This window comes from Equus przewalskii, chromosome 3 (assembly GCF_037783145.1).
Source record: "Equus przewalskii isolate Varuska chromosome 3, EquPr2, whole genome shotgun sequence".
NCBI lineage: Eukaryota > Metazoa > Chordata > Mammalia > Perissodactyla > Equidae > Equus > Equus przewalskii.
The window spans coordinates 85,961,229-85,975,297 of record NC_091833.1 but is presented as its reverse complement, the minus strand read 5'-3'; the positions used below and the strand labels follow the sequence as shown (position 1 = coordinate 85,975,297).

At 40.8% G+C, this 14,069-nt stretch overlaps 1 protein-coding gene across 27 annotated transcripts in view; it reads left to right on the top strand.

The window, feature by feature from the left end:
• Window positions 1–14,069, top strand: part of LIMCH1 (LIM and calponin homology domains 1) — a 315,692-nt gene that overhangs the window by 288,757 nt on the left and 12,866 nt on the right. For 12 of the 27 annotated variants that reach the window (XM_070612961.1, XM_070612956.1, XM_070612960.1 and 9 more), the window contains 7 exons: window positions 2,074–2,114; window positions 5,981–6,061; window positions 8,784–8,876; window positions 9,761–9,865; window positions 10,746–10,870; window positions 12,472–12,593; window positions 12,909–13,032. In XM_070612961.1, coding sequence (XP_070469062.1) covers window positions 2,074–2,114; window positions 5,981–6,061; window positions 8,784–8,876; window positions 9,761–9,865; window positions 10,746–10,870; window positions 12,472–12,593; window positions 12,909–13,032 — 691 coding nt within the window. Of the gene's footprint in view, window positions 1–1,295; window positions 1,371–2,073; window positions 2,115–5,977; window positions 6,062–8,783; window positions 8,877–9,760; window positions 9,866–10,745; window positions 10,871–12,471; window positions 12,594–12,908; window positions 13,033–14,069 lie in introns of all 27 variants that reach the window. The other 15 variants (XM_070612954.1, XM_070612951.1, XM_070612949.1 and 12 more) reach the window with 3 other exon arrangements.

Genomic DNA, 14,069 nt, shown 5'->3' with positions numbered 1-14,069 from the left:
AGTATAACCTTAAAAGACATCATTTGTCTTTAACTGGGAGGGGAGGGGGCAGGTATAGGACTTAGCCCAGATGTAAAAAGTCAGTGCACATTTAAGTGACTAGTCTGAGGTCATATATCAAGTCCAAAGAAGCGATAGGGTTAAGATCAGGAATCCTGGAGCCATACCTAATTCTCTCTCCCTCGAAAGCGATATCTCCGCCATTTCCATAAAGTCATCAATTTATAGACTGATTATACAGGCTACTGAAGGTCTGCCGGTGGGCCCTATTGATGTTCCATAGGTTTCCCTTAAACACACAGATGTGCATAAATAGTCTTGAAATACTCTGAAGACATTCGTAAAATACATTTAGATGTGAGAAATTTCCTTCTCTCAACTGTCTCCCAACAGTAGAAAGATATCTCAAATTGGTGTTTCAGGAAAACGTGTACACATTTTAAAACTGATGTCTTTACTCGCGCTGAGAATGATGGCGGACCAGTGCCGCACATTGCTGAAGGATGCAGATGCTTGCCATGAGCTGCTCTGTCTGCCTGAAGCCACCACATTGCAGAAAGACATATGTACATTGTTTTGTTACACACATATATAACTTCTGCCACAGACTTCCATAATAAGCTTTGTAAGGTACATAAAAAATAAGTGAACTCATCTCTGCTTTTATACTTTTCCATTATTCCCCAAAAGCAATGTAAACTGTGCGTTTTGCTCTTGCATAGCATATCATCCTATCATTTTGAGATTTAACTTTTTTTTTAAAGATTGGTACCTGAGCTAACAACTGTTACCAATCTTTTTTTTTCTGCTTTTTCTCCCCAAATCCCCCCAGTGCATAGTTGTATATTTTAGTTGTAGGTCCTTCTAGTTGTTGGCATGTGGGACGCTGCCTCAGCATGGCCTGAGGAGCGGTGCCATGTCCGCGCCCAGGATCTGAACCGGCAAAACCCTGGGCCGCCCAAGTGGAGCACTAGAACTTAACCACTTGGCCACGGGGCCGGCCCAAGAGATTTAACATTTTTAACAATATCACCATTGAGAATGACCCTATAAATTTCACCTAAAACCAACAAAGACAAACAATAGCATACACTGTCCCGTTGCTATTGACTTTTGCCCATGTCTTCAGGTTTTGTATGCATTTTATAAGATAATCTGTACTTGAGAGTCTGTCACTTTCAAGTCCTATATTGACCACAGCCAAACCTCCTTTGGTACTCGGGAGCATGGGTCTATTCAATTCTCACCCCCGTGTTCATGGTTTTCTGTTTGTTCTGTTCTGCCGTCTGATCTAGAGTCGCCTGGCATTGCCAGCGTTCCGCTTAGAGTTCAGAACTCTTGGCGACGTTCCCAGTTTTTCTCCCAGTCAGGTAAAACGCACACTGGGTAGCTGTTTCTTTTGTGCAAAAATCCATGTTGCGTGCAACCAATGATGTCTGGTATTTTCCTTCATTTCTGATTTCAGAAAAAAGAAATGCTTGTTTCTGGCACACAGTTAGCAAAGAGCTAGTTCTTTGATATCAGTACCAGTTATACTAAAGGGGGGAGGAAATCCACAGAATTTTACTTTGATTTTAAGAATCCAAAGAAATAATAATATTTCTTTCTTTATTGTCCTCTTTTTTTAAAAAAACAAAGTTTAGAAGCATTTACTGGGGACTGGTAATGGTTCTCTTGTTAACTGTGTCACTCTGTTTACTTCCTGGATGACATCTGGCCTCTCTCTGTATGAGACTTCTCATGTCAGACAGTGAGGGAACTGATCAACCAAGCCAGAATGCAAGGTGCATTAAAAACCAGCACTAATAGGAATAGTTTTTGCCTCCTAGAGTCTAGTACCTGGTGCTAATTGATGTGGTCAATCATATTACATTGGTCATAACTTCTTTTGGTGGTGGGTACAAACTGCTTCAGGGATCTGCTTTTTTGTGATTTTCTAATGCTCTTGGCTTACAAAAATAAACAACTTGGTCTGAAACTGACATAGGAACCACACCCCACTGAGAAGATCAAAAAGAAAGACAATTAGAAGCCACTCACATTGTGATCTTTTTTCCCTTTCTTTCTGTGCAGTGGATTCTCCAGGCAGTGAAAAGTCCCCTGTAACTACACCTGTAAGTAACTCATTTTAAGGAATAAGATCAGGCATTTTGCGTAATTTTAATTTATAAGGTATTTGATTTGCTTAAAGAAGAGTCAACCAAAAATGGGCTTCAAACAATTGATTGTAAAAGAACAATTAAAAGTTGTGTATGATGCTCTGAGGTGAATATGCAGACAGACACGGATCGTCATTGTGTGGGGTTGTTATCGTGCCTGGAAACAAAATGATAAGTGAGTCAGGGAAATAAAATCGAAAACAAGCGGTGAAAATGAATGTGACAATAGGAGTTAGTATTAAGATACACAACCTCTGTAGGCTTTCAGAATCACTATTTTAAATGAGGGTAACACTTCAACATAGTGTACCGTTGGCAGGCAGGACCCAGCCTGGACTCTCTCTGAGAGACCCAAGCTGTCTTTGTTGCACACCTTCTCGCAATCAGTATCTTGAGCAATATGAACTGTACATCAATGAAATTTTTTAACAGTTTTCTAATTAAAATATCAAGACACATGACACCATGGAAATTCCTTGCTGTTGAATTATATCTGAACTCTCTCTATAGACCTGAGTCTTCTCTGAACTGGGTGTTTCCAATGCTGGGCCTGTCACCTTGTTCACCCTCTGAAATTCTCATCAGATTTGGAGACTTCCTCTGTGACACAATCAACTGTAGCATTTCCCCTGAGCCCCCCGGGTGCAGCCACATGATCACTGATGCACCTTTGATTCCAGATTTACTAACCATATGACCCTGAAGGTATTACATGACTTCTCTGAACCTTGTCTTCCTTGATTGTACAATGAGATTATCATACCTTCCTTTCAGGGTGTTGTGAGCCTTAATTGAAATAATTATATGGAAGCCTCTAGCACAGTGCCTGGGACACGAACAAATCCTCCCCAGTGCCTAATCCAAGAGGCCCACCACAGCCAATACCAATTCTTATCTGTAGGTAAATTGTCTCACTTTGGGAATTCTAAGTGCCTGTGCAGAGAGGAGAAGGGACCCATTGCTTGTCACATCACCCTCAGTATCTCCAGCCACATTCCAGAACTAGTGACCATTTGTGGAGGCTTGGTCTTGAGCCAACGCTGGGAATCCTGAGTTTCCTGGGAAGCTGAGTTCACCCATGGAAGATGGGAACATGCAGAAGGACCCCAAAGCTTGCATTCATGGCACAGATCCGAAGATTTCCGTTTTAAATTACATAGAACAACAATGTCAAATTGTTCTTGTCCCCCCACCCAGGCAAGGGTGGAAAGAAAGGGCATTCTAAAGAGGTACATTCTTATTTCAGGCTTATGAGAATAGAACAAGAAAGAGACAGATGACTGACCTATATAAGTGAATCCTCTGAAAACAGTTACCCAAATTTGATGTCCTTTCAATGATAAATAGCTCTTCATAGAATAGAAAAGCAAAAAAAAATTGAAAATGAGAGAAGCTTGAAGAGGAAGTAAGCATTTGATTGTGCTGACGTCCGTAGCCTCAGGCCTTTCTTGGTCAGACTTTGAGTGAGCTGAAGCTCTAGGGTCAGGGCCTGTGGAAGGGAGAGAAGAAGGAGATGCATTAGCCAGCATGAAGTGATTCCATTCATTTATTCCACAAACATTGATTGAAGGCCTGAAATTCCAAAGTCTTGGGTTACTAAGGGGGATAAGGGGCCCTGCCTGCCACTGAGGAATCCCTAGGCCAGAAGAAGATACAGATCTTAAACAGATAAATTGTAGAACAAGTGGGCTAAATGTTCTCCATTCTGACTCTCTAGCACCTTTTATATCTCTTTTATGATAGTTATTCTACTGTCATCTGGTGATCATTTATAAATAGGTCACTCCCCCACGCACCCCCTAACACACACACTCAGTTGTAAGCTCCACAAGGCTGGGACTCTTGGCCAGCTGGTGTCCCCACTTGGCCCACAGTGAGTGTTCAGCAAATAGTCACCAAAGAAAGGAGCTCAGTTCCTTTTCTTTCCCTCTTGTTTATCCTACTGGTATCTTCCTCTTTATCTTCCTCTGAAAATGCTCATTGTTTTTCTTTGTTGCCGTTTTAACAAATATTCGGTATTTTCTTCTGTGCTCAATCTCCCTACCCCACACTTCCTCCTCCTATCTGCTTCCCCCTTCTCAACTTATTCTTGCAATTACTACCTAGTGAAATCTGAAAATTAAGTAATTCCTAGTTGTAGCTCTTGTTTTCCTACTAGTGGACTTTCCCCATTGGGCTCCCTATGGCTTTATTCACATAACCACAAACTTTTTCCTCAAAAGACAAAGAAGGGCCATGCTCCTGAGGGAGGTACTGAACATTTAAACTTGTAAGTCTTGCTTGTAAGTCTCAGGAAAATGCTGGGTGGAAACAACCTCTAACATTATGAATGCAATAGAATTTTCCATCTGGGATCGACATTTAGATAACATTTTCTGGTCATCCAAGGGAATTTGGGAACCTTTGGATCATATACCATTGAGTAGTTTTTTCCCTGTATGACCTGTCAGAGCCTTTAGTAGGCTGATATGCAGTGTGAATCCAAGAGTGGCATTTGGAAGTACATTTCCCTACCCTATTTACCCACCTTTTTTTGAGTTGCTGTGGGCATCATAGCCATCCGAACGATTTGCATGAACCACAGCAAGTGTACCAATTTTAGGCCCACGTTTCATATGTCTAAACATATTAAAGTTATAGATAATTATAATGTTATAAATCAAGCAACACCCATGGCCTGGCCTGCGTTCTCAGCCTGGAGATGCCCCTGGGCCAGCCCAGCCATGCACCTGAGTGGGAGCGTGGATCTGTTAGGGGCAGGGCAGGGCAAAAGGTGTGCTGGCCCAGGTCTCTTGGGCAATGACTAGACCCATCTAAACCTTGGACAGGACTGACCCTGTCCAGCTTCCCAGGCAGCCAGGGTAGGTAGATTCTGCCTGCTCCTCACCCCACTCTAGACTCTCCCTCACCTCCCTAACTCCTCCACCTTCTCCTCACTTTTTCTCTCAAGATTCCCAGGCAGTTCTAAGTGCCTCCCAAAACTACCCATCAGCACAGAGGGAAGGGAGGGAGCGCAGTTATGGGGAACCTGGTCGGCCTCGGCTCCTGCGCTGGTGACAGGGGAGGCCAACTTTAAACACAGCAGCCCCTCTTTTGCTGGTTTCCAGGGACAGGCTGTGATTCCCCCACCCTTCACCCTCTCAATCTCAGATTGTGTGGCCTGGGCACCTGCTTCAGTTCATGCAGCCTTCTCCCGTTATCCTCACTCACTCACTTGGTTCCCAAACTCACAGAAGCCTTTTTTAAAAGACAGAAGTCTTTGGGTTTGAGTGTTTGTTAGGCAGGCCCCAGGGCGGGGGCTTCCCCTTGCCCTCAGGTGATCCTTGTGGGCATTGGTGAGTTAAACCTACTTTAGGGCCAGCTGGTATAGAACAGCAATAACAGTACAAAAGACTAATTTTATGGCGCGGCACACCCCACTTCTTATAAAATGCAGTTCTGCTCAAATAATCAGACCCACTTGTCTGGACTAAGGATCGGTATGTAGAATGAATATCTTATGCTCGGGAGCATGACTGCATTTAAGAAATCACTTCCAAGAGAAATGAAGGAAAAGCCTTCCCATGGTCATGGGAAATCACTTCATGTTTTCATTAGCTCCAAGAAGGTTCACAGAATCATACCAGCATCTTGGAAGTAAACCAAAGAGGAACTAAGGTTGAAAAGTGGTTTCTGCCAACAAAGAGGACCTTTAGATATGTGAAGTCTTCTGCTTCTGCGTGTCCATCCAGGTGCCAGGCCATCAGCTAATTGTTTCCCTTCTCCTGGCCTGGCCTTGAGGACATGGCTTAATTCTGATCATGCTTTTATTTCCTAAGCAGTTTAAGTTCTGGGCATGGGACCCAGAAGAGGAGCGCAGGCGACAGGAAAAATGGCAACAGGAGCAGGAACGTTTGCTCCAGGTAGGACTGGTTTGCTGCTTTTTTTTTTTTTCTTTTAGATGATGCTCTTAATTTCTGTTATTTTGTTAAATAGATTTTTAGCACAGGAAATACATAGAATCTGATTCTTCTCAGAAGTCAATGAGTCTAAGTCAGTTCGTTTTGTGTCCATGTGACAGAATGCCTGTGTCTAATTCCTCCTGCCAGGAGTTACACTGATGAACACAATGCATTTCATTAAAAAAAAAAATCCAAGTATTGATTAAGAGCCAATCCAGCCATTCATCACCTCCTTAGTTGCCAAACAAATTCCAGTCCAAGTAGCAGTGGGAATGACTTATCAAAAAGCTATTGGATAGCAAACATGGGGAATAAAATTTGACCCGGGTCTAGTTCCTTAAGTAGAAATGTTTGCTCCATCTTTGAGTAAAAGCTGCTAATTTTCAAGTCTAGAAAAATCCTGGGAGCACTTGTATCATGCTCCCACTTGTTTCACGCCAGTTTTGTGGAGTAACAGGACTTCAAAATGTAACCTAGTAACTTTAGAAACGAACCTATGCTGGACCCTGGGGATGTGCCAGGACTGTGGTTGGTGCTTGACATATTTTATCTAATTTAATCCTTGTACAATTCTTTAAAGTATGTGTTATTAGCTCCAGTTTGCAATTGAAAAAACTAAGGCTCAAAGAAGTTAAATTAATTGCCCAAGGTCACACAGTTAAACAAGTGTTAAACTTGGTTTCAGGTCCAAGTCTGGATGACTTTAAAACTCATGTTCTTTCCACTATATTCCCAATAGTACTGATTTTATATTTTTTAAAAAATTGTAAAGGAAAAGAATGTTAAACCTCATTAATCTTGATGATGATTTTCTGCTGTTATGTAGAAAGCAATGCTTAATGTGAGTTTATTTTACTTATTTTTTTCTTATCTTTTTGTTCTAATCCTTTTGGCTAGGAGCAGAGAGCAAAGGGGCAATTTGGGAAGTTAGTCAGTTGTAGTGTGGCTACAGGTCTGCCAGTTAATCCTGACACTTTTCACAATTGCAGAGGGGTAAATCTTCAATACCAAAATGTTAGTTAGAACCAGATTCAGCAAAGTCCCTGAATCTGGAAGCTTTGGGGACCCTTGGGTCCACTGGGAGACCCCAGACCAGCCCTGGCCATCTGCTATTCTCCTGGAAATCAGGTGCCCATTCTTCAGCTAAATGGTGAACAGCCAACAGTCAAAAATTCCACAGAGTAAGGCAGACAGGCGAGTGTGCTGCCCATTGTGTTGCTCTGTCTGTTACACTCTGCAGGGTGGCCATGGTTACAGATAACAGGCATATGTATTGTTCCTGTCCCACCAAATTGCTACCCAGTGTGGCATCATGGGTTGTGGGCTTTGGGGCAAGGTGTTTGTGGGGGAAAGAAAGTTGTGTGTGTGCTACAGACGCACCACATCTTTCACTCCCTGCATCGTCAGTTCATCCTCTTGGTGAGGGAGCAAGTGGTGAGCTCCTAGAACCAATAAGCCAAAAAAGTTTTTCAGCTTTTGTGAAGTTTTGGGTGTGTTTCCTCTATTCTGAAAAGCCCCTGAAGTCCCTCTCTAAAACTTTACAATATTAGGTTTTGGTAACAAATTTTTACCTGGAGTTAAAAGCCATGGGTTGACCAACAGTGGTTTTGCCAGAGCGTTAATAAGAACATCAGACTCCAGACAATTCCAATAAAGTCCTTTTGCTCCTGAGGTAATGACATAACAGGCAATACCTGGAGGAATTCTCAGTGCCTTCCCCAGGAAGATAGAAGCACAGACTTGTTTTAGCCTCAGGGAGAGGATTGACAATAATCAGCCTAAAACATTTGACTGTGTGTAGTGCACCTCAGTGATTCCTTTGTCTGTCATGACAGGGATGCCATTCCCAAGGCATCCACGGGTGTCAGTTCTCAATTTAAGCATTAATGTTAATCTCCATTTATTTTTTTCTCGTCAGCTCTCAGGGACTCCAGTCACATTTTTCAAGCCATCCTTATTCAGAGTATTTTATTTTTTTCCCAGAAGTGGTGACTAGTGTTGTATTGTTTCTGAAAACAAGAATGGCAGTTCTAATATTGAAGCCTTCTAATGGCCTGTTTAAGTAACTTCCGAATTAAGAAAAGCTTTTAATGCTAGGAAGATTCCATTTTGGTAGAATGGCTACAAGAAAGAGTAATTCAGCTACTCAGCTAATTATCATCTTGTCCACTTTGGACCCTTCTGCATTGTCTATCTCGTAAACCTATAAGGTATTTTTTTTTAATCTTTTATTGAACTCTACCAGTGGCAATGTATTTTTATTAGTGGAACAGTAAAACTCACTGAAGGATCCAGTAAAAGGAAACTATCGGTTTAGCCTACATCCTAGGACAAAATCCAAGTTAAGGAAGATTTTAGAATCTTTCCATTTTTCCATCTTTTCTCTTTCCGTAAGCAAATGTCTACTCATATATCTGAAGAACAAGTCTACTCATATATCTGAAGAACAATTCTATCAAACACCAACAGCCAAAAACATTGCTATCCATTGGATTTTTTATGTTCCTAACACGTTTGATAACACAAAATAGTCTTCCCCTTTTGTTGCATGAATCAGTTAGATTCAGAATGTTACAAGAACATAGTCTTGCAACATGTTATACGTGGTGGTGTAGAGGGGAGAAAAGTCCTAACAATGTATGCAATGATCAGTTCAGAACAATCTATGGGAATTCCATAACAGGAGAGATACCAGAAGGAGCAGGACAAGCTGAAAGAAGAATGGGAAAAGGCCCAAAAGGAGGTGGAAGAGGAAGAACGCAGATACTATGAGGAGGTAGGAAATTCCTAAGAAGGCGTTTGATCTCGTAGTCCTAATTCCTCAAACTCTATCAACGGTTTTTGTGTCTGTGCTGTGTGCACGCATGTGGCTGTGTCTGATTCTTTTTACTCACAGCAAAGCCCATCGACCTCTTTAAAAGAGTCACATCCTACAGGCTCCAAAAGACCACAATTCCCCCAAATTTAGTTTGTGGTTCGGGTGTGCAGAGTCATGGTGAAGGGAGACAATATAATCGTATCTGTTCTTTAGTCCAAGTCACATTCTTGATTTTTCTTGATTTATCTGAGAGAGATGAAAGTATCAATTTATTCATTTGTGTGTTTGTTTGAGGCAAGCATTTGTAGTAGTAGTGAATTAATTTTATGAGTATAGTTTTGATATCGAGGCTAAGTGAATTCTTACCACTGCATTCACTATATAGTCCTAAAAAGATTTGGAAAGGCAGAGAACTTTGTTTTGTCTCTTTTTTTTAGATGAAAAAGTGAGACCACATTAGAGAATTTGAAGGGAGCTACATTTTATGTGTTTTCTAAAATTTCTTTATGATTAATATTTTTGTCAATTTTATCTTCAACAACAATTTTTGTGCGTAATCTGATCTCTAATAGCATTTCTAATTAGGCTTCTTGAATCACACTAACTAATTAATTTGCAAAGACTTTGTTTTTCTAAATAGAATGCTAATTTCTAAATCATTGCCCATAGAGAGTGTTATCTGATTACATGCTTTCAGAAAATAAGACTTTTTTTTAATGCTCTGCATGTTTGTACATAATTCTGATGGGTTTTTTTCTAAAGTTCCTTAATGAAATTTTTCTCTTGAATAGATAGGATTTTTCCTTTTTTTCCCTTTCATTAATTTCTGTCCTTCCCATTAGGAGCGCAAGATAATTGAAGACACTGTGGTTCCATTTACTATTTCTTCAAATTCTGCAGACCAGTTGTCTACATCCTCCTCCATGACTGAAGCCAGTGGGACAGTGGTAAGACCATAGATTAAAAGCAATTTGTGAAATAAATAAACCTAAATAGAAGTACAAAACCACAAGGCCAAGTTTTCCACCAGTTTAAATCCAGGACTGGCTATTTCCTTAGAATCACGTCGGCTCCTATGTGCCCATTGTACCCCATGGTACTGTCACTACCATGACCAAACCCTAGAGTCATTTTCTGAGGAGCAGTAAAGTCATTACTCAGGCCAGATCTGCCCCCACAGGCTGGCAACCAATGTCTTTCTGTACTGGCTGACAAAATCTCAATTAATGGAGCCATATGCAGGAGTGTCCTTCTTACTGCCCATCATTCATTCATTCAACAGACATCTATTCCTCTCTGCCAAACCAAACATTCCTTTGCTCTGGATGGTAGCAGCAGGATGCCAACAGTCTGCTCTCCACCAGCCTCCACAAAAATTGTTTCTAAACAGCTCTTAAAATGCCACATGAAATTTACATGTGTCTTTGAGGGCCAGATAGAACCCAGAAAGGCTGGTCTACCTCTGTATTCCAATTAAGGTCATGGAGGTACTGGGCAGAAATCCTACCAAGACCTGGATAGTCCATAGTCTGCATAAACACTAGACACTAGACAGCCATTTGCCCTGAAATGAGCAGTCCTATGACTTTGTTTTACTTTGAAAAGTGGGTTTTCTAACCAAATCCTTTTTATGATAGCTTTTGAGAGAGATCTAGATAACATGTTTATTCCAACAATTGGAAATCAGTTGCTATTAATTTGGATGACCATCCTTTAAATTCTAGGCTTTGCGATTGAAAAATGCTTCAAATATCCCATGGCCAGAGATAAGTGTTGTCCAGTGTGTTTAAAATGTATATTTAAGATTATCCTTGTTTTCTCTATTAGAATAAGATGGACTTGGAAAACTGTCGAGAGGAAGAAGAGACAAGACAGAAGAAACCATTCCAGGAGGACAACAATGATTTATTGCTTAAGACTAGAGAAGGTGATCCAGTGGAGGAAAAGGGCAGGTATGAAGCATACCAGGCTGCCTGTCAAAATTCGCAAAGCTGGGCTCTGCCCGTTCACTCTGAGGAAGAATACCTATTGCTAATGCAAATCATATTCAGCTTTGAAACGATCATTCCAGTAATACGTTACATACTGCTCGAACACATTCTAATAGCTCTGGAAGTCCGTGTCCTTATGCTATTGAATATAAATAGCCTTATTTTTAAGCCTATAAATAGACTTATTTTTAAATAAAGAAAAGGTGAAACTTTTTTTTAAGTAAGAGGAGACAGTATAGATTATCACAGGAGCATGTTGTCAATTCAAAGCACCAAACCTAAATATCAGTCCCCTGAAATGGTTAATGTAGCTGGAGGGATAGAGGTTGAAATGAGGTCCCACCCACTGTGGTTTTCCTGTGGACCTGAGCTTTGTCATTAGTATCCTCTGAGCTGTGAGAAGCCACATTTACTGTGGGTGATAATATAAAAGATAACCAACAAATTGATTGATTGTGGGTAATCACCTCACCCACGGGTTCCAGTATGTTCCGAGGGAGATCAGAACAGTGCACCCAGAAATCCCTGCAGCATTCAGAGCTGGCTCAGACAGGAGCAGAATCTGGTTGTAGCTATGGGGTGTGGTGGGTTTATTTATGCCACCCCACACCTAACCTAGAAGGGACCGGCAGAAACCTAGGAGGCTAGCAGTGCTCTGCCATGAGCAAGTTCTTTATGACTCTGAGATATGGATAGGTGTTGATAAGCGTGCATGCTGTACTAGGCTGTGCGCACGCATGCGTGTGGGCGCACACACACACATGCCATCCTCAGAGGGACCCAAAGACACAAAAGGCTATCTAAGTGTCATTTTCAAAGACTGGCCAATTTGAAAGGTTATCTGGGAGCTGAGCTTTTCTATGGGATTTGCTCTAGAATTCTCCTCTGCTCATCAGCTAAAAGACTGGGTAAATTGTAGGCTATTGAAGCTCAGGGCCCAGGTCCAGATTCTGCAAAGCCCTTGGAATAGGACATCTGTTTCCAATTAACACTGTTTAAAGGGACTTTCCAGTTTTATGAAATGAAAGCCACTAGTCAGGAGTATTTGAATAATGCTGGTAAAATTTTGTGTGAATTTTTGCTAGTTCTCCAGACAGGGCCTGTTGTCATCAGAGACGATTTATGATCTCCATCTCTCCTTTCTTTGCACACAGAAGCTACTGAAAAGCCAGTGAATTACCACAGGCTGCCAAAGTCCCGTGTGGCCCAAATGATTTCTACAAGTCCTCTCCTCTGAAAATCTGGGAGATTCCACTTGGCTCTGGCAGCCCTTGAAATTATTAGAATGAAGAGCTTTGTGGGCAGGGAGATGGGGAAGACAAGGGAAATGATAGTTTCTCAAGCTTGTTAAATTGATGGATAATGAAAATGTGTAGCATTTTACAGTATTTTAAATCCATTTTAAATCTAGTTTAAGACAAAAAGAATAAATAAACATTTAGTTAGCCCCGTTTCTTTTTTCATATTGTAATTGGTGCTTCCATGCCCTGAGGGATAAGATCAATCAGTTTAGTTCAGTTGCTTTTATCTCTGTTCTGAAATATATTTGTTTATTTTAACAGCCTAACTCAAGGGGCCTTGACTCATTCTGAGAACCCCGGATCAAAAGGAATCCATCAGGGTGATCAGTGGGATGCAGAAGCTGGGGCCCCACCCTGTGGGGTGAACCCACAGCTAGCTCAGGGTAAGAATGGAGAAGACCAACCCCAATGTTTAAATTATTAGAAGACCCCTCACATCGTCTGGACAGATATGACCTCTGCTACCTGCAAGCTTCTTTTCTAGCTTGTGCTGAACAGAACAATGAGTAAACTGGGTTTATGCCAACTAGTAGCTTATGCTGAACAGTTCAGTGACCCAACTCCACTACTATGTGCCCAGAGTCTTCAGGAAATCCCTGTGAGACGTCAGCAGGCATCAGCACTTTAAAGAAAGGTGACTTCTAAGCAGTAAGGTGACGTTACTGAGCACTAAGTTTATGTTCTTTCCTTGGCCTCAGATCCATCCCAGAATCAGCAGGTATCAAACCCACCGATGCACGTTCTAGAAGATGTGAAGCCAAAAACTCTCCCATTGGATAAAAGCATTAACCATCAGATTGAGTCTCCAAGTGAAAGGCGGAAGTGAGTAGCCAAATGAGATGGATGTGGAATTCTTTTTTTTTTTTAAATTTAGTGACTAAGAAGGGAGAAAAATGAGAAAGTGTGAGTTGGCAAGATGTTAGCAGCATTTTTGTGCTTTCACTCCATTGGACTTCATTGACAAGGTAACAAATACTTATGGAAGATTGGACAATCTTCCCAGCAAGTAAATATTTACTCTGAATTTATCAATTTGAAAAAGGCGTAATAATGTTTTTACCCACAAATCTAAAAATTGGAGAGAATTTGCAGGTCTATTGTACTAGCAGTTTATTTAAGTGAGTTAAGTTGTCTCAGAGCCTATTGACAAATGTTTTTTCAAGGAAGAAAAATATGTTTCTCCCATTATCATTCTCTCCCTTAACATAGCTACCCCAGGCTATATTCTAATTTTGTAAGAAATATTTTTTTTTACAATAATAATAGTTTCTATCATTTTTGAAGTATTTCAGTATAATAGGCACTGCATTGAAGAGTTTACATATCTCTCCTCTTCTTTTCATACATTAACTCGCTTAGCTCTCCCAGTAACTTTATTGGGTTATTGTTCCCTTTTTACAGGCGAGGAAATTGAGGCTCAGGGAAATTAAATAACTTATCCAAAGTATTTGACTGGTTAAGTAGTAGAGGAATTCAAAATGAACCCACAGTTCCATGATAACATCGTATTTGAGCCAGAGATCCCTCGTAATCAGTTTTAAAAATATAACATTCACTATATTTTAACCAATGATTCTACTTGGAACCAGACCACCTGGATTCAAATTTTGACTCTGCCGCATAGAACTTTGAGCAGGATACTTAATCTTTCTCTGCTTTAGTTTCCTCATGTATCAAATGGGAGTAATAGTAGTACTACCTCACAGGCTTTTATGCCTGGCAAATAATAAGTACTATATAGTGCAGGTGATGGTGGTGATAATGACGATGATGGTGATGATGATGATGATGATAACTTGTTTTATAAGTTCATCTTTCTACTTATTTTTCTTGTTATGTTTTTTCTCAAAACAGTGTTT